The 20,689-nt window shown below is 41.8% G+C and overlaps 1 protein-coding gene across 1 annotated transcript in view; it reads right to left on the reverse strand.

Annotated features, from left to right (window-relative positions):
* Positions 1 to 17,345, reverse strand: part of TSHZ2 (teashirt zinc finger homeobox 2) — a 503,002-nt gene extending 485,657 nt beyond the window's left edge. The window contains exon 1 of the mRNA XM_060230776.1: positions 16,417 to 17,345. Within this exon, the coding sequence (XP_060086759.1) occupies positions 16,417 to 16,456 (40 nt within the window). The 5' untranslated portion in view covers positions 16,457 to 17,345. The remainder of the gene's footprint in view (positions 1 to 16,416) is intronic.
* Between the last annotated feature and the right edge of the window lie 3,344 nt (positions 17,346 to 20,689).

Below are 20,689 nucleotides of genomic sequence, written 5' to 3' on the forward strand. Positions count from 1 at the left end.
TCTCCCATGTCAAATATCCTAAATAATTTTAGATGATCCTTTTATGCCAGAATATTACAAGCGTACAAAAACACAATGGTTGAACCTCACACATGCTCTGTAGATCTTGACAGACTGCTCTGCTCTGCAATAATTCCTATTGCAAAAATGTTGTCCAGAAACTACTACAAAACCCTAGGATGGGATCCAGAGAGCTTGTTGCATGGCCCCAGGAGGAGCTGCTGACTTTCACTTCTAGGTGCAACCTTTGGAGAAGGATTGAATGCTACTCTGTGAATCTCAAAAACCACATTTCCAAGTGTCTGCCACCCAATCCATTCCAACCATTGTGACTCATGAGTCTCAGAGTGGTTTACAATCTCCTTTCCCTTCCCCTCCCGACAACAGACACCCTGTGAGGTAGATGGAGCCGAGAGAGCTCTAACAGAAACTGCTCTTGAGCAGAACAGCTCCATGAGAACTTGTGACTGACTCAAGGTCACATCAGCAGGTACATGTGGAAGAGTGGGGAATCAATTCCAATTCTCCCAGGTAAGAGTCCATGCATTTAATCACTACACCAAACTGGCTCTTCAGACACAAAGAATTTGCATGAAAAGTAGAGTGCCATTTTATATGAACCAAATACCCTGCACAGAACATTAGCAGCTTCCCTTGTATAGCCTGTATAGTAGAAATTTAATCATCTGTTTAAGTAAGGCACAAGGATACCAAAAACATCTCCAACTAGTGCCAGCCTAAGATGTGTTCACACACTATACAAATGTCTGAAACAATGAACCAGTGTGATACATTGGCATTTATAGGTTGGATCCTTTCTCACCTACCCCCCCCCCTCACTCAGCCTTACTCAATTATCCTCCAGACTACAGTCCCTGTTCCATGTGGCTTTTGCACATGATTCTCAGCTTAACCTCCTTCCTTTTTAACCACCAGAAAAGCTAGTTCGATCCAACCCTATGTCTTATGTAACACAGAGAGTTACAGACTGGAATGGAGGAACGCATGCCTCCAGCTATGCTGCCTGAAATAGTGGTTTCACATTGCACAGCAAGAACAGCCTTGTCTCAAACCATTCTAAGGACTGCATTGCTGGGATCAGGTGTTGTACTGAAAGAAATCACATGTGACTAGACCCTGAAAGTAATGTCATGTCGCTCTAAGATTCAGTGGAAACTCTATGGTAAAGTCCACCAGCGAACAGCCCAACATGCAACCCATTGGATTAAAATAATACTGCAGGAAGTAATCCCATAACAATTCATGAGGGCAAAAATTTAATGACCCAGTCACTACTGGTGACTTAAAACCTGGGCATGGTTGACTACCATCGCGGCTGGTGAAAAGAATAGTGAGTAGCTTTCTTATCCTCTTCCCAAGTTCTAACTGGTGTTTAAAAAACCGGGCCAGTCATTTCATCCTGTGATTTTTATGAAAATGTGAGCTGGATAAAATGTGGGTGGGATATAAGCCGAACTAAATAAATAAATAACACAGGAGAGAAGGGAGCAGACTCCTGCCTCTTTACGAACCGGAGCTCTCTTCTCACTGGAACATTCAGGTTTCCATCTCTCTTCCCCCCTCCCCAATCTGGCTCCTAGAAAATCTGACCTGCTGCCAAATTTTTCCACCCCCTGATTCTGTTACTATCAATGTTTAAAACATCTTCAGTGCCATCTGTATGCTAGGGCCCGGAGGCTTCAGGATAACATTCGGAAGAGATCCATCAACGTTCTTCCCTGTTTACACATTTTTTTGGGGAAAGAACAAGGTTCATCTGTTTGCTCAAGCCTTGTAGTTGCTAAAATGATTCAAGCAAGGTGGTTGCATTATGCTACCTGCAGTTTTTAAAAGTGGATATGCTGTTGTCAGTATTGTTTCAACATAGGGCCTTTGCTCTAAAGTTTTTTTGGGGGGGAGGTTTGTAAAGAAGCTGCCTTCAACAGCAGGAACAGCAGAACGCCAAAAATTTAAATAAATTAATACAAACAAAATGGTACAAACAATTAAAAATGGGTTATGGGCTTCAGGAATCACACTCAATTTCATCATCTCTCAAAAAGATGCCAGAAACAAATTCAATGGGGAGTGTGGAAGGGTTTGTCGTGTAAGCAATGTTTTGTTACCTTTTGACAAGAGAAAATATTTAATACCATTATTTTTCCTCCACAGCTCTGAATATTAGTTTGAGTGTCACAAATAATTAAATGCTTATGACTAAGAGACATCTTTAGACATTTTGACAATACGTATTAAGAGGTGCTTCAAGAGAAAATCTGCCAAGTTCAATTTTTATTATGGTACTAAACAATGATGAATTTTGATTGAGTTTCTTCTATACCTTTTCCCCTCTTCTAAGGAATAGGAACAGGGTAGTATTCAAATATGTTACAAAGAAACAGCAACTGCATTCCTAGTTTTCCTGTGTTTAAAACACCAGCATTTTGCAAAGCTTCAAGGACAGCATAGCTGTGCTTTCTACTTCATGACATGCTTTACTCACTGTATTGGATTTGTGAGAAAAGGGAACAACTCCAATTAATAGTACACAGAGCTTTTTTTGAGCAGTAATGCGCAGGAACGCAGTTCTGGCTGCTTTTGCATCAGGGGGTGTGGCCTAATATGCAAATGAGTCTCTGACGAGCCTTTTTCTACAAAAAAAAAAAAAAGCTCTGATAGTACGTATGTACATGTCTTTTTAGATCTGCTTCTGAATGGCTAAGTAACTACATCAAGCAAAGAGGTATATAACAAACAGGCCAAAACTATGTGTATCCATGATGCTCCGGCTGCTAGCTATGGCAGATGGAGTTCCATGAGTATAAGGTCTCCTTCCCGTAAACAGTCAACAATTAGGATGATTTGAAATCTTATCAGTTTAAACACATGAGTCACAAAGGGCGAAGGGCTACGGTTTAGCCTTCCCCTTCCTTTATAGTTCTAAACAAAAGTATTTTCTGCAATCCATGAAGGGGGATGCAGCATCTGATCACCATGTTTAAGAACTGCTGAGAAAAAGTAGCACAGACGGGCAACAGTTTCAAGGCTGAATTAGCCATCATGCTAAAGACACTACAGTAGGCAGTATTCTTCCATTTTTTCCAAGCCCAGATGAAACAGGGTTGGCAGCTCCAGGTTGGGAAATTCTTGGAAACTTTTAGAGTGGAGCCTGGGGAGGGCGGAGCTCAGCAGGGAGGTGATATCATACAGCCCACCCTCTGAAGTTGCCATTTTGTTAAAGGTGACCTGATTTCTGTCATCTGAAGATCAGCTGTAATATTAAGAGATCTCCCGACCTCCACTTGAAAGTTGGCAGCGCTATGAAGAAAGTACCTTCAATCCTAGCCTGGAGCTGACCAACTCATTCATTCATTCATTCATTTGCTCCCTTCCTCTTTCTTCATTTATTTTTCCCTTATTCAGGGCTTTTTTTGTAGCAGGAACTTCTTTGCATATTAGGGCACACACCCCTGATGTAGCCAATCTTCCAAGAGCTTACAGTAGACCCTGTAATAACAACCCTGTAAGCTCTTGAAGGGTTGGCTATTTAAGAGGGGTGCGGCCAAATATGCAAAGGAATTCCTGACACAAAAAAAGCCCTGCCCTTGCTCTTAATTTTCTCCTACTCTCACAGCTTCATGCGGGGGAGGAGAGACTTTCAAGACAAATCATGATAGGGAGGCATATTGGTCACGAATACAACTCCCCAAAATGGCTTCTGGATTTGACAATTCGGTTTGGTCTGGCTTGCTAAGGCTTAATATTTATGCCACCATCATGATGTCATAATATTCACAGGATGCCAAAGTAACATTGCCTTTGCAAAAATGGACATGTTTTCCCCATCAGAATGAATCTTTCCATGATTCTGGCAACACAGAATTCCCATGCAAATACACTTTGGGGCAAAGGAGGGAACGGCTGTCAACGGTTGTGGGAAGCCAATGATGGAAAAAACAGGGCTGTGTGAATGAACTGCTAGTCGGTCCCCTGACATTAGGTAGCACTTAATTATGCTTCCTTGCTGAGTACCTTGAAAAGTTTGCCACTGCATGATATCATTGCCGGAGAATGCTTCATGGATGCATTACTCTGGGCATACCCCAGAAAACCAGAACCGAGCCAAAATTACTGGCACTTTTGTGGGGATGGGGGTTGGGGAACTGCTGAAAAATGCCTCCACTCTGAAGATTTTTGTCCTGCTACTCCTCGTGAAAGGAGAAATCTCAAGTCCACACTGTGAATTGCTTAAAATGGTAACTTAAGCTCCTACATCACTGTAATGTTGAGATAGACTGCTATATCTGGGGCTATTTGAGTCCCACAATGATGACGTGCCACACCAGCGTAACCCCAAAGTTGCAGTAGGAATGGGTAGTATCCAAAGCCTCTCCCTTGACCTTGCAGCCAGCATAAAGTTGCACCAGGCTTTTGCTTGGTACAAATTTATGCTGGCACTGGAGTCAGCCATATAAACTTAACGAATATAGACTGCTGCATAAAACTTATTGTTAAGTAGGATCCTATTATGTGGTGTCTTGTACCACTTATTGTCTCACACTAATACTTATGCTATGCTTCGGTTCTTTCTGGTGATTCTTGACTTCTAAAATCCTAATTCATTGGATATCAAATGTCTCATTTTGATAACTGTACTGATTACCTGTAAACTGCCTTGAGTCCCTATGAGCAAGTCAGACTATAAATAATGTATTTATTTTTTTCAAAAATAAGCAGTTCCACTTAATTCACTGAGAGTGAAAAAAAAAAAGACTCCCCATCTGCCTACACAGCCATGGCATAGCTGCAGCCAGGGGTGGAATTCTAACAGAAGCTCCTTTGCATATTAGGCCACACAACCCCTGATGTAGCCAATCCTCCAAGAGCTTACAAAAAAGAGCCTTGTAAGCTCTAGGAGGATTGGCTACATCAAGGGTGTGTAGCCTAATATGCAAAGGAGATCCTGCTAGAATTCCACCCCTGTCTGCAGCCAATCACAGCCCTCCAAACAATACACAAACTAAACCCTCAGCACACAGGGCAAGATAAGCATGCACAGTGCAGAAAGGAGAGCATCCCCTGCAGCTATTCTAACATGATGTCCATATGCTAGAGTGATGTCCACCTCTTAGTGTGATGCCAATATAGTGTCATTGACAGTCATCCTGATGTAACCCTTCTGCAGGTTGGGAGACACAAGGAAAAAACCACATTTCCAAGTGTCTGCCACCCAATCCATTCCAACCATTGTGACTCATGATCCCTTTTGCCTTATGAGATCACAGCTAACCTTAAATCTGGGCATTCACCTATGCAGAACATGTTCTGCCTCCTTGGTACCCAAAGCTGTCATCTTTTTAAAAAATACATTACATTTCCTTTAAAAAAAACCCCCAACATTATGTTAAGGATACCCTACATATCTACTAGAGATAGTACAACATATCTACTCAGCCAGAATAATTACATATCTACTGAGCCTTGCTCATATATACAATCTCAGTATGTGTTGGGAGGATGGCATGGCACCCACTGGAAGCAGGGCCTTTTCAGTGGTTGCTCCAACATTAGGGCTATTGCACTGGCACTGCATTACAGCCATCATTTACAACTCGATTTTTCTGTGGGGCAATACCTATCCAGAAGTTAGTGACTGCTATAATGCAACAATAGCACAATACCAAACAATATGTGGGTACAAGCTAAGGGGTTCACTTAAGAGATTTTCTTGTCTACTGACTTCAGAGCAGATGAAGATTTTTTTTTTCTCTTATGCTTTTAAATGTCAATTGTTTGAGGATTCTAGATTCAGCAGCTCATTTAAAATATCTGCATCATTTTTAAAAAATTTAATCTACAATTCCCACTTTTAAAAATCATTTTGGACATCTGAGTGGTAAAGCAGTATAAGGATGCTGTGAATAAAGTCATAAAATAAATTATGTCTCTTTTGCAGTTCCGGTGCTGGAAGGCCCTTCCTGTTTTGAACATCTCCGATTATGAAATGCCCAATAAACCCCCAGAGCTATGAAAATGGCATTCTTCTTTAGGAGACTTCGGCTTTTTCCCTATTGCATGACCTTGACCAAACAAAGGCTATCTCAGCGCTTTAACTTTTTCCACTGGGGAAGTCAGAATAACAATATCAACCTCCCACAGCTGCTGAGATAAGTCACTAACTTAGGGAGAACACCTGGAAATGCTCAGACAGCAAGGGTTGAGCGCTGGTAGTTTCCTACCTTCCAAGCAGATCTACCTTCCTAGCAGATCTATTCTAATTCTTGGGACGATTAAAGTGCATTCATTATGTTGCTGTTAAATCCTTCTTTTCTATCTGATTTAATTTGTACCCCGCTTTTCTCCATTATGAAGGAGTCAAGAGAATCTTCCTTCCACTCATAACTAGTTTATTTTCCATCAGTTAATCTTATGCCACTCTGTCCAATGTTTACCAAATGCAACAGAGACACACACCTCTGCTGGTCCCCCCCACCACCACCCATCTTCCTGGTACCCAAAGATGACATTCTGTTTAAGGACAGTATCTCGCTCTTTTCCTAGAGAAAAAAAACTCACTCGTTTTATGGGGTGGAAACGAAAATTTCTCCCAGATACACAGAAAAGTATAGAGAACAATTTCAGCCTTTATTGGTGTGTGAGCAAAAGACCGAGGATATAAACACTCCTTTAACCTATATATTCGGAGGCCTTTGATCCAGAAGCTTCCGTTCTTTTTTCTTTCCTAAGCACAGTCACACACCAAGAGCCGAAATCGCTCAGTGGATTTAGATGGATATAATTATTTTCATTAAAATCACAAACAGCATGATGTTTCCTTTTCCAGTGCAAGCCATGCATGGATCTTACAGAAACAGGCCAAAGATTGTAAGCAGAAGTAGCGTTTGGGGACTATTTAATAACATTTGCCTCCTTTTTAAAAGAAAAAAGTGATTATAGTAATATAGAAATGGATTTTTCTGTAAGTTAACGTAAGTTATATTTGAGTTTGATATTTAAAAAAGAGAGAGCCTCCCCCCCTCCCCCCCGCAAACAAAATCAACTATGATTGTAAACCAGAATATGAACCCTTCAGGGAAATTGGGCCTTTTCTTGTCTGCATACACAAAATCAGGCACAACAGGTTTTTCAATTAAATTAGTCTTTTGAGAGTGATACCGGAAGAACCAAAAAAGCTTCTTGAAACCTTATTGCTTTTCATATTTGCCACCTGGGGCTATGGACCTGATTTTTCTCAGTGAAAAGTTTCTGCCGTTGTTACTGTTCCTTTCTTGACATGACCAATTTTAACGGTTACTCAAGATGGATCGTGTTATTTTCACACGTTCAGTGGCTTGGCTTTTCCGCAGCCATTTAAGGCGGAAGATGGTGCCTATCAAAGTCCCTTTTGCATCATGAACAACTTTAATGAGGTAGGGTATCATTAGATGATAGCAGTTTTATGCTGAATGCAAGGAGCGAATATAGGCACTTACGCAGCAAAGAGCAAGATAGAGAAATAATAGATACAATATGCAGAGATGAAAGAAGCGAAGACGGCATCTCATTTACATAAATACAATAAAAATGCAGCATTAATGCTGCAACTTTTTCCCTCAGAATTTCCCCCTCCCAATAAAGTTGAACAATATTATGTTTATTATCACAAAGAGCTGATAAAGAGAGAGAGAGAGTGCATTTCCCACACACCTTGCAAACACATTAAGTGTTAGAGCAAAGTTCCTGGCTATTAATACATTTTGATTTAATTGCTCCTAATAGCAGATTTTGTCAAAATTGCACTATGAAGGCAGCACATCAAAAACAGGTGATGGGATTAGAATCCAAAATCCGTATTTGGACAAAGCGAAGGAGCCCAGCTGAAGTATTGTTATCTTTTCTGCCATTTATTTCACAGGTACACAAATTCTAAAGACTTTATACAGCTGACATTCATAAGTGTTTGTCTGTATCAAGAACAAGAGGGAAAACTTGTTAATCCACCCCCTCCATAGGAAAAAAAACCTGCCAAAAGTTACCTCAAATAATCAATTTTGAAACATTTTATTAGGGAGGGAGATTCAATAGCTTTCTATCAATACAATTGTGTCATTTATGTGTCCCACCATGTATGTGTCTGGGTTAGGGACTGTATGCATAGGGACTGTGAGAGCACAGAGACACGTATTTGTGCAATTATGTTCCCTTAGGTCTTCCTAAAAGAGATTTAGTTCCGCCTTGGTCAAGAATGGTTGGAGAGCATGAAACAGCATCAGTGCAGACTATATATCATAAACAATGTATCCCCCCACCCCCAAGTTTACAACTCTCCAATTTTTCTACCAGTTGTTGAGGCTTTTTTCTTTCTGTGCTTCTGAGGGCCAAAAACATACTTCTTCAGAGACAAACCTCTTTGTAGATCTAATCCAACCTCAAGTACACTATTTATCCCCTGCTTATGTTTTCTAGTTTTGATTCACCCCCTTTTTTTAAAGAAAAAAAAAGTATACCGATCAGTGGCAATTACCAAAGTGAGTGACTAAATGTAAAGGGGAGCAGTGCATCATCTGTGACACATTTCCTCTAGAAATCTTGCAAAGACACCGTTCCCCAGCTGATTTTTTTCCCTTTCCAAAATGAACATATTTCCAGCTTGCAAATGATAACATTAAGCATGTGGTTTTAAATATGACTAAGTGATCCAAAATATCGAGTGCCATGCATCAGAAGGTCATCCTGGCATGGAAAGACGCAATAACAGCTTCAAAATCTAAATGGCACTTTTTTTGGGAAGGGGGGGAGAATAGCTGATGTTCTCAATATTTAGATACTTTTTTTTAAAAAAACTGCCATCACTGCCATTTTTAAGGACTTCTGAAAAAGTATGCTGCCTTTTGTTCTACCACCTCTCAAAAATGAAAATCCAGTTCGGGGTGGGGAGGTGGGAATGCAGAAAAGCATTTCAGAGATGCATTTGTAAGTGCAAAGAAATATCACAGTAATAATGCCATTGATTTAAAAACACTGCTGTAGGACTCGAAAGCAAAATACAGCAAAGAAAGACAGACCTCTCTGAGGACTCCACAGGGAAGTTCTGCAAGGAGGCTAAAGGCAAAACATAACTCATGCCATAACCCTAATAGTATCCTTGTAAAAAAAAAAAATCAGATTAAGGGCCTAATTTCACCATCCTTTCCACTACCAGGTCTCTGAAAGGCTGCAATCCTGTGCATATTTAATTTGAGGTAAACCCCACTGAACTAAGCTTAGAGTCACTACTGAATCCCGCATTTGCGGGGCTGTGCTGCTCGTGAGTAAAGCGAGCAAGGCAGTTCCAGCAAGATCCCAGATTTTTGTTCTTTTTAACAGAAGAGTTTTTTGTAAAAAAAAAAAAAAATCAGATTAAGGGCCTAATTTCACCATCCTTTCCACTACCAGGTCTCTGAAAGGCTGCAATCCTGTGCATATTTAATTTGAGGTAAACCCCACTGAACTAAGCTTAGAGTCACTACTGAATCCCGCATTTGCGGGGCTGTGCTGCTCGTGAGTAAAGCGAGCAAGGCAGTTCCAGCAAGATCCCAGATTTTTGTTCTTTTTAACAGACAATGCAAAAAAAACCCCTTCAGATTTGTACAACAAATGATACTCAAGGCTTCTGTTGTGGGGGAAAAATATATATGTTTCTTGGCTCTGGTGTTGGGTTCGAAGGCTCCTGGATCTGTTCCACAGCTTGCAGGAGCGCATTCTGGGAGATGAAAATTCTACAAACATCTTCAATTTCAGAACAAATTATTTTTTAAAGAAAAAAACCTAAACATTTATAACTAACATGTCATCAACTGGAACAACAGGATTTAATGCCTACCACACATTTACTTTTATTTGGCTAGAAACTGCACTTTGAAAGACTGAGTAACAACTTAATACAATGGCTGCTATACTTTCAGCTGATATCTAACTACTAAGTCCTAGGTCCTTAAACTGGGCTTTTCAGGAGAAGGGCAAAGTTTTAGTTCTGTATTAAAATATATACATTCACAGAGTACTGGGACTGTCTACTGCCACCCCTCCATAAAGGATGTCACAGAGTGGATCTTAGGAAAGGGCTTTAGACACTGGAGACCTCTGGAGAGCTGTTGCCAAAACGGATAAGCCAACAGACTGATCTGGGTATGATGCAGCTTCATATGTTCAATTGGAGCTATGAGTTGCCATCACATTTTGCACAAAGCAAAATCTCAGGTTGTTGTTCAGTCACACAGTCGAGTCCGACTCTTTGCGACCCCATGGACATGGTTAAAGCACAAAATGAATCTGGAGGAAATTACCTCCCTTCCAAGATTTCCTAGATCAACAACCAACTATACTTCTAGTTAAATCGAAATCACGAGATTCCTGCTCATTTTTTTTAATACTTTATTTGTTATCAAGATCTATGCTGCACTTTTCCACCATTTAAGGTTTTGAGGCAGGCTTTCAAGTAAGTTTGATCAAGAACAAACCATAATGATTGCCTTCCTCCCATGATGATGTCAGTTCTGGTTGTCTTAGCCAAGTCTCTGACACAACAGATGACAAAATATGACTGTACAGGGGTCAGAGTTGTTCCTGCCAAGCCGTTGCCCCACTAGAGATTTGCCTTTATGGTAGCTGGGACCTGATGGAACCACCCTGCTCTCTTTGCTGATATACCTTTACCAAAGACAAAAAAGAGGCTCTAACCTTCTTGGATGGAAGCCTGTAATTTCTCCATCTTGTACACATACCAATTCACTGTTGTTAAATTGGACTAACCAGGGCTTTTTTTGAGTAGGAACACAGAAGAATGCAGTTCCAGTTGGCTTTGTGTCAGGGGTGTGGCCTAATATGCAAATGAGTTCCTGCTGGGCTTTTTCTACAAAAAACCCGCCGAATAATTCTGGGAATAACTCTTCCAGAATGATCCTTGCAGAAGATGAAAAGAAGGGTGGGGCCTGGAGATCTCTTGCTTTTACAACTGATATCCAGATGGCAGAGATTAGCTCCCCTGGAAAAAATGGCTGCTTTGAAGGGTGGACTCTATGGCTTAACAGGGCCACTACTAAAAAGAAGATGGGCCTTTGACAGAGTTCTAAGACTATTAAAGGGCTCTGCAGACCCAAATTGCTGCCATTCTGCCCGGTTATGGAGGACCTGAGGACAACAGAACAGTGTGAGAGTAATCTCACTTTGCAGGACCCCACATTTTCCAGTGTATGTTTTACCCAAAGGCTCCCAAATCCTGGAGCAAATAGCCTTGTGCTTAAATTTGAAAATGAAGGCAGAAATAGCAAAGGTATTCTTTACAAAACAAAGTTTGAGTCCAGTGGCACCTTTAAGACCAACAAAGTTTTATTCAACATAAAAGCTTTTGTGTCCAAGCACACTTCTTCAGATACACTTGCAGAAGTGCACGTGCACACAAAAGCTTATACTTTGCATAAAACTTTGTTGGTCTTAGATGGCAGTGGACTCAGACATGGCTACCCACCTGAATCTTTACAAGTTGTGGAGATTAAAGAGCACAGAGGTGAAAACGGGGAAACATAAGGACTGAGGTGCGTTATGAGAGAAAAGCATCATAATGCTCTTTATACACAGTGAAAAGTGCAATCACAATTATCATTTATACAATAATCAGGGAAAAGAAAGAAAGAAAGAAAGAAAGAAAGAAAGAAAGAAAGAAAGAAAGAAAGAAAGAAAGAAAGAAAGAAAGAAAGAAAGAAAGAAAGAAAGAAAGAAAGAAAGAAAGAAAGAAATATGATTACCATGTAGCAATGTACCGAGGTATGCATGGTTGTTCATGACATCCTACGAACTGTTCAAGAGACTACCCCATAATCAGAGGAAAATGTTTTGTTAAATTGTAACCTGTACTGGGTTTGATTCCCCAAACACGAGTGGTAGCAACCAAGATGGCTCTAGAACTAGAAATGAACTCTTTCATTCACTTAAGAAGCAATATCACCCTTTACCTTTGTGTCATCTGCCAAGATGACCTAAAGATATGGGGAGAGGAGCTAAAGAGTTCTGAGACAAGAGATGTTTAGATGTTGATGTGCACGTCCTTTCCTGGGGGAGATAGAAGAAAGACGTTGCAAATTTTCATAGCACTATTCATGTCTGTTTTGTTTGGGGTCTGACTATTATTCTCTTAATAACATGGCTAGAAGCAATATGATGCAAAAGCAGAACCTTTAATATTACAGGTGTACATGTCTACCAATACTGTATTTCAAGCTAAGATCCTCTATCCTGGAAGAATGCAGATTGGCCCATCTGAATGGATTATTCACTATTTAAACGACCGGTATTATTAAGGTGCAAATTGCAACTTTTAAGTAATGATTGCTAATAGTCTTATGTTTACTACCACACAAGGACTTTCATGAAAACAAAATCTGCATTATTCATTTCTAGCTCTCGTAAAAAAAAGTAAATGCAGCTGGTTGCTCTCTGTTGTACTTCTGAGTTTTCATTTCTTAACAGAGCAACCTATCAGAGCCCAGCAAAAGGAAAAAGGAGAACCAAAAGGAAGACCCATTAACAGTGTTAAGTCCAGATGTATATTCAGTAGCAATAAGCAGCAAATTCATGCTTGGCAAAAATAAATATCCTAATCTCAACAAGCTGCAGGAGAAAAGCAAGGCTTAATCCTGAGGAAGTGTGTTGAAAAGATATTTTCAAAATATAGATTTTTTAAAAAATAGGATTAACATATCAATTTAGTTTTAGACCTAGTTTTTTCCTTCCCCTTCAGTTGTGATGGGTCATCATGGGCTGGCTGCTCCCCAGAGACAGCTGCAATTTAAAAAAAAAATAATAATAATTCAGATACAACATTCTGGGCCTGATGTTCATTTCTCTTACCAGAGTGTAATCCCATTGGCTACAGGAGAATTCCTCCTGACTCGCAGCCATGGGAGAAGAGAGGAATCAGACCGACAGTCTTTAAAGCACCTTGGGCTCTTTAGGGATGGAAGATAACAATGCACATGTAATATATCATTACAAATAAATGTATGATGTAATGTCAGGGACTGACCTAAAAATATTCAAACATCTGCTCGAAGAATTATGCAGACAATAGTGTGTGGGGGGGAGAGAACAATACTGCTGAGAAATGAGTCAAGAAAAACACATGTGTTTGAAATCGCTGCTTTCCTGACTCAAAGTACAATTTAAAAAAAAAAAATGATTCTAAGGACAAAACGTGCCATCATCATCAACTCCAAACAGCATCTCCACAGATCCCCTTACACCACCAGGTTTCACCGTAACATCTGATATAAGGATTTCAGAGTCTCAAATTAATAACAGGGAGGAGGAAATTGCCCACGTAGGTAGATTTTTGTCAAGTAGTGGGGACTTCCCTGCTGATTCACTCGCTTGTTCTCTCTAACCTTTATGCTGTTCATTAATCAAATGAGAAACCCACTTTCGAAGTCAATGCTTGGATGTAATTATTTACAGTTGTGCATTGGATTTAATTTCAAGCAATGACCAAGGCAGCTATGCGCAAAATCACAACTCTACCATCTTTCTTCTCTGAGAGGTGCAAAAAAAAAGTTGCAAACTTTTCTCAGTCAACACTATCGTAACCTAAACTAGCTTAAATCCAACAAGCCTTCCTAACTATATGGATACTTAAGGTTTAACCCCCCCACCCATATTACAGACTCGCATATAAAGGAAGCAAAAGAGAATGATCCTGCCAAACATCTGGATAATTCATTCTTCCCACACTCCTTTCTCGTTCTGCTTAAGGCCACATTGTGGCACAGCAGTCTTTTGAGACTGGATTTGCCTTATAAAACAGAATCCTTATACTATAGTTGAGAAAATAAAAGTGAGGTTGGGGTGATGGGTGGAAATCTTACAGCAGGACCGCAGACTGTTAAACCTAAGTACATTCAAATTAAGGAGTTTCTTATCCGCCTGAAACAAAATGAATTGGATTGCAAAGAGAGGGGCAAGCTTGGAAACAGGACGAAAGTGGAATTACTGGAAGTAGTGGACTGGTGTTGTTATTCAAATGGTCAGACAATAGTTCCATAATCTTTACAACCACTGTTTCAAAGTTGTTTTCATGAGAAGTGGCATCTCAGACAAGGATCAGAGATGGCACAAGAGTAACAGTCTAGGAAGATGTGATCGTGTTTAGGGTACCTGAAGGCAAGATATCTTATGTGTGATGCTTTTCCACCATCCCTGTCCTTCCAGATTCTAACATGCTTGGAGAAGAAAGCAAATGGGAAAGCTGGATGATGGGGATCTTTTTCAAATATTCTGTACAGTGAGGAGACATATGTTGGGAAGTGGGGTGCAACAAAAATTCACAGTGATAACAGAAATACTTTCTTCAGTTCTCCGACTCTCATTATTGAAGCATTTAAAATCCTTATAACTAATAAGGCCTTTTGAGAATGTTTCACAGAGAATCTAAACTACCTTTCCTTGTTGCTAATAGTGTACTCTCTCTCTCTCTTTTTTGGCAAGCAACATAAGCGATAACCATGTGGCTCTAACTATAACCTCTTCCCCTCTACGTTGTTGTCTCAAAGATCTGCACAAACAGTGATGGAAACCCCCCATAAGATTCCCAAAAGATATGTGCCAAGTGTTACCTATTGATTCGTATGTGCCACAACAATTTTTGCATGAGATCATTTTAAGTAGTCTTTGGATTTTAGGTCCAGTTCTAAATGGCTTGCTGTTAACTACTAATTATTTAAGCATTAGTTTAACAGTTATGTTCATAAAAGTTACAATAAGAAAGGTGAGTGTGGGGGGACCTGCGTATGTTCAAACTGTGTCAAGTTTGCAGAAAGTTTCTCAAACCTATCTATCTCCCCCCCAGAAAATGATTTTTCACCTTTGACCGCTTTCCTGAGCACACCCCAGTTTGAGATTTACTCCAATTCACATCATGAAACTTTCCCACAGTTTTTAATGCTTTATTATTTAGGCTCCTAATGGGAGTTCAGAGAGTTAACTGGTGATTTGCAAGCCAAGAGCAGGAGTTAAAAACAAAACCCCAACAATTTAGCTGCACTGTACAGCACTAATCTAAGTGAACACAAAGGGAGAAAAAGAAAAAGAAAAATCCCACCCACATTAAAGCCAAACAAGATAATAATTGTGCACGTCTGGCTAAGAGATTCTAGAGGGCCAGGCCTGCGTCACTAGCACTCGGGTTACCATAGTGAGTGATTTATTGATATATATCAAGAATGAATAGATCAAAGGCAGCAAGATGACAGGTGATCAATCAAATGTCAAATCAAAGCTGGCAATCAAGTGGAAACCTGATTTTTTTCCCCCCAGTGGGTAGGTCTAGTGGCAGAAAAATAAGCTTGTCTCTTGTACAGAGCAGAAACCAAACCCCACCAAACTATTTTTTTTTAAAGCAGCTAAAGCAAACTTCCATGAAAACACAGGACTAAAACCCACTTTCGAAATGACTTTTTCTTACAGGCCTCTCTCTACCCATTTCTGGTCTACCACTCTAGTAATTATATCAAAACGTATTTTTTAAAAAGTTGTAAAGTGTTTCAGCTCCTCAAAAAATAAAATAATAATAATAATCTGACTGGATTTGCCCCTCACACACACCAACGGTTTTTCAGGACTGAAACCTGAATCACAACATGCAAAGGAAGAAGAAAGGGGAAAAAGTTGGAATTTAGGGATTGTCTTTTAGCCCTCAGAATGCTCATTTTATTTCCTGGTACAGATTCCCCCCACCCTTTTCACCACCGATGATCAAAGGCTTTGAAGTTCAACCCGCGGGTTCATCCACAGAGACAACCTCCGCTATTATTTCCTCACACAGACACACAAGCATACAATTGCCTGAGAGACAAAGCTACAGAAAGTGTGTGTGTGTTTTTAATGCCTCCTTTTACAGCCACGAGAATAAAAATATATAACTCCTCACAATATTCCTATGAATAGGGATGCGAAGAAAGGATGGGATGGGGGGGGGGGAGAGAAGAGAGAGAGGCGGAGAGGAGGGGGAAAGGAGGTGAGAATTCGAGTGGAAGAAAGTTGGGGGGAAAAGTTTAAGAAGGGAGTCAGGATTTGGAGCGCCAAGACGAGCCTCGAAAGCATTCCCAAACAGCCTAGGCGCAAAAATTGCCGGCATAGGGGTTTTTTTTTGTGGGGGGGGGGTGCTGGGGGGAGCTCACTGAATACCGAGCTACTCCAGGCGCGTGTGTCTGAAAGGGAGAAACGACAGGGGAGGGGGGGGGAGTTTAAAATAAATAAAAAGCCGGTCCAAGAAAAAAAGGGTGACCCGAAAATAAAATTTAAAAAAAAAAAACCTGTGGGGAAAGGGGGGAGGGTTTAAAGGTCTAAAAAAGACGCCGAGGGCTGTCGAGGAGTGGGTTGGCTTCTTACCTGCTGCCCGCTTAGGTGCCTGCTGTTTCCTCCTTGGCATCGCTGTACTTTCTCCAAGCGTACTTCTCTTCCCAGATCCGAGAGCCCTCGGAAGCTCGCGGGGCTTGTTTTCAGTCTCTCTCTCTCGCCCTGTGAGTCTTTTTTTCCTCCTCTCTCCCCTTCTCCCCTCGGCTGCTTTTCCCTCCCCGACAAACCCAGCGGTGGCGGCGGCGACAGCAGCAGCGAGCACCCTTCTGTCTCCTTTGGCACTTCAGTGACGAGATCAACCTGTTCGGATTCTTATTCTTACAGGATTTTTTTTTTTTTTTTAAAGATCAGCGGTGCGGGGTGGGGGGGGGCTGCTTCTTTTTTTTGGGTCTCTCTCTCTCTCTTGTTTTGTTTGAACTGTTGCAAGACTTGCTTTGATGCAAAAAGGGAGCTCCAGCGCGAAGGAAACCTTCACAGTGCTGATAGTGAAGGGGGGGGGGGATGTTTTCAGTGGATAAAAAAAATGCAAAGTATATCTCTTGATTTTTTTAGGGGGGGGGAAGCAGCTCGGGTGTAGGGTTTTTGCTATCCTCTTTTTTTTTCCCCTTCCTGCCCCCCCTTCTCTTTAATCCCCCCCCCCTACTCCTCGCCGCCTCCTTCGCGTAGATCTGTATGGCGGATTGGTGTGTGTTTGCTGAGCAAAAAAAAAAAAAAACCTGCAGGTTTGCTGCTGTCAGATGCCAGGTTGTGAGTGATATGGAAGAGGACAGAGAAGCTTTTGGATGGAAAGGAAATCTGGTGTTCACACGCACGCACGCACACACATACACACACACGCACCACACACGCGCAAGCAAGCACACACACAGACAGACAGACACAGGCAGGGCGAGGCGATGCCAGCAAACATCGATCCACTGAGCAAACTGTACATTAACAAACTCCTCCTCCGCGACCTGATGACAGGACGAAATTTACTCCGAGCAGACAGAAGGCAGTCAGTTTATTAAAGAGACAGGGCTTCGCTGATCACAGGCGCTGCCAGGGGAGAAAGCGCGCGGGGTCGGGGGGGGGGGGGGGGGAGACGGAGAGGAGAGGAAAAGACCACCTTATTTCTGCAGTCCTCCCTGGAGTGCCAACCTGTTTGGACTCATCTTTCTCTCTCTTTACCTCTCCTCCCCCCCCTCCAGCCCTTTCATGTCATCCCTACCTGGCTATCCTCATCCTTTGATCGCTGAACCAGAACAGAACCAACTGGAGGGCGGGGCATTTACAGAACGGGTAAAATTACATTTACAAATTGATTTTAAAAAATCTGGACAACGGATCTGGAAATTAGCAGCAGCTGTGCTCTCCGGATCCGGCAAAGTCCAGCGTGGGGCTGAGTGTGTTCCTTCAGGGGGTTGCTTCACACACCTGTGATTTTTTTGTTGTTGCCCCTCCCATCCCACACCGTTGAGAATGTTTGAAAAGGATTTACTGGGGGAGGAAGGGTTTTTTTCCCCTTCCCTCTCCTCTTTGATTCATGCACACCCACCCCACATCGGTGAATGGTACGTGATAAAGTTCTCTGTTTCCCACACTTTGGGAAAATAGGTTGCTGACAAGTTCTCGCCAGCGGAGAAAGGCGCACTGGAAGTGTTGGGTTGCCTCTGGAACAAACTGTGTGAAGTTCCCTTTATTCCCTCCTTCTCTGTTTCTCCCAGGTGTTTGGCGGTGATAGTCAGATCAAGGCTGCAGAGGGCTTATGCACCGATGAGCCATGAAAGGAACTCCCAGGAATGGAGGAGGCTTTAGAAAGGTGATGGGGAGGGACAGGAGGAAAGAGAGGGTGAAATCTGCACAGTGTGTGTCCCCTCCATGACTACTGCTTCTGGGCATAGGAAATCCATATGAAATGCACACACATACACTACCCCTAATCTGACAGATGCATATCCAACATGAACCTGCCACCCATCACAGCTTCCTACTTCATGCACCCCAAGCTCAACTGCCACATGCGTGTTCGCCGCACATACACAGAGTGAACACATGGCTCCTTAGCCTGGAAGTGATATTCCGTACAGGAAATCATCTTGCATAAACTTGGCCCTACGGAGGAAGTAACATTACAGCCCCACTTGTGTGAGAGTGATCCAGACATATTAAAAACATCTGGAGGACCAGCGGTTTGGATGCTATTTACATTCAGTTACACTGACACAGAACCCACAGAGTGTTATTCTAAGCAGCCTTGTGGTGTCTGAAGTAAAAGAAGCCATGCAGGGAAGAAGTGTGTGTGTGTGGGGGGGGGGGCATGGTTTGAGATCAGAGAGACAGAGGTTCTTCTTAGCCTTGCTTCAGCTATTAATTTACTGGCTTCTTTGAGCAAGTCGCTACTGGGATGTACAAAACTGTACATCATCAAGGATTTCCTTTCAATATTTACTGGTTCCCCCCTCCCCCATCCCCATTAAGGAGCACTCAAATATAAAACCAGTCACTTCCCTGCTGAAGTGAACAGGACAGGAAAACCTTTTTTGTTTGTTTTTCTGGAATGTTGTTGCCAGAACTGCATTTTCCCCCAGAACAGATCTTGTGTTGTATGGATATTTCCCAGATTTTTTGTTTTAATTATCAAGTCGCGACTGACTTATGGCAACCCCACAGAAGAAGAAAAGGAGATGCTGGATTTATACCCCACCCTTCACTTGGAGTCTCAGAGTGGCTTACAATCTCCTTTCCCTTCCCCTCCCCATAACGAACACCTTGTGAGGTAGGTGGGGCCGAGAGCTCTTCTGAGAGCTGCTCTTGAGAGGAACAACTGTGAGAGAGTTATGACTCACCCAAGGTCATAGCAGCAGGTGCAGGTGGAGGGGTGGAGAATCAAACCAAGTTCTCCCAGATAAGAGTCCACTTACTTAACCACTACACCAAACTGGCTCTCACACAGTAGGTTTTCAAGGCAAGAGATGAACAAAAGTGGTTTTCCTTCCCTGCCTCTGCACAGCAACCATGGATTTTCATAGTCTTATCTGATCAAAGTACTAACCAGGGGTGACACTGCTTAGCTTCTGAGATCTGATGAGATATGGCTAGCCTGGGTTACCCAGGTCAGCACAAATATTTTGTCAGTGGAAAAATGCCCTCTGTGGTTTTTGTATGGCAGAGCTTGGAGAGTAATGATGGGAAACCCAATCCTTGCCCTGGAGATGATAGAATGCACATAAAACAGTTAATACTAGAGCACAAGGTGTGGATGCTGTAGAATGTAGCAAGCCTATGAAGACTGAGGATTCAAAAATCTACCTGGCTGAGTATGATTGTCTCCACCAAATGAACACATTATATAACAGATCAAGTTCCAACGAAAGAGACAGAATACCTGTATCCAGTAGGAAGGTGAATTAAAGGTAAAGTATGTAGAGAGTTTTTAATTCCCAAAAAGAATGGAAGAAGAGCCTTGCTGGATCTGTCCAGTGGTCCATCTTGTCTGGCTTTCTGTTCCACACAGTAGCAATGAGTTGCCCTGTATGGCCAACAAATAGTGCACAGAGGCCAAGGGCTTCTTCTGATATTGTGTCCTTGCACTGGAAGTCTGAGGTTCACTGCTTCTGGACCAGGAGACTTCCTTTAGTCATAACTGATGGACCTTTCCTCCATAAATCTGTCTAATTCCCTTTTAAAGTCATCCACATAGGTGGCCCTTATAACATCATCCAGCATAGAATTTCATGATTTAATTATTCATCAAGTATTTCCTTTTGTCTATCCTGAATTCATTCTCTATCAACTCTGTTAGGTACTCCCAAGTTGTACTATTACAGAAAGAGTGAAAAAGTTATATGTCCACATAATTTTATAAATTTCTATCATGTTCCCCCATTGTCTTTTTCCTAAACTGAAAAGGCTCCAGACACTTTCCTACAAGGAAAGGCTTTAATAGTCTCGGATGCCCTGTTCTGCATTTGTCCAGTTCTTCGGTATCTTTTTGAGATACAGAGACAAGACCTGTATACATTATTCCAAAGAAGACCACACTGTAGATCCACTTTGTTTAAAGTGGGGACTCAGAACAGATTACATCGTTCTCCTCTCCTCCATGTTATCCCCATAACAACCATGTGAGTGTGACTGGCTCAAGGTCACCCCTCAAGCTTCCATGGCAGAGTGGGGATTTGAACTTGGATCTCCCAGATCCTTGTCTGACACTCTAAACACTACACATGCTGGATCTACACAAGGATATTATAGTACTGGCCATTTTATTTTTGGTCTCTTTCCCAATAACCCCGGCATGTGGAGTATGCCTTTTTCATCCAAC

The sequence above is a fragment of the Heteronotia binoei genome, chromosome 2 (genome assembly GCF_032191835.1).
Source record: "Heteronotia binoei isolate CCM8104 ecotype False Entrance Well chromosome 2, APGP_CSIRO_Hbin_v1, whole genome shotgun sequence".
NCBI lineage: Eukaryota > Metazoa > Chordata > Lepidosauria > Squamata > Gekkonidae > Heteronotia > Heteronotia binoei.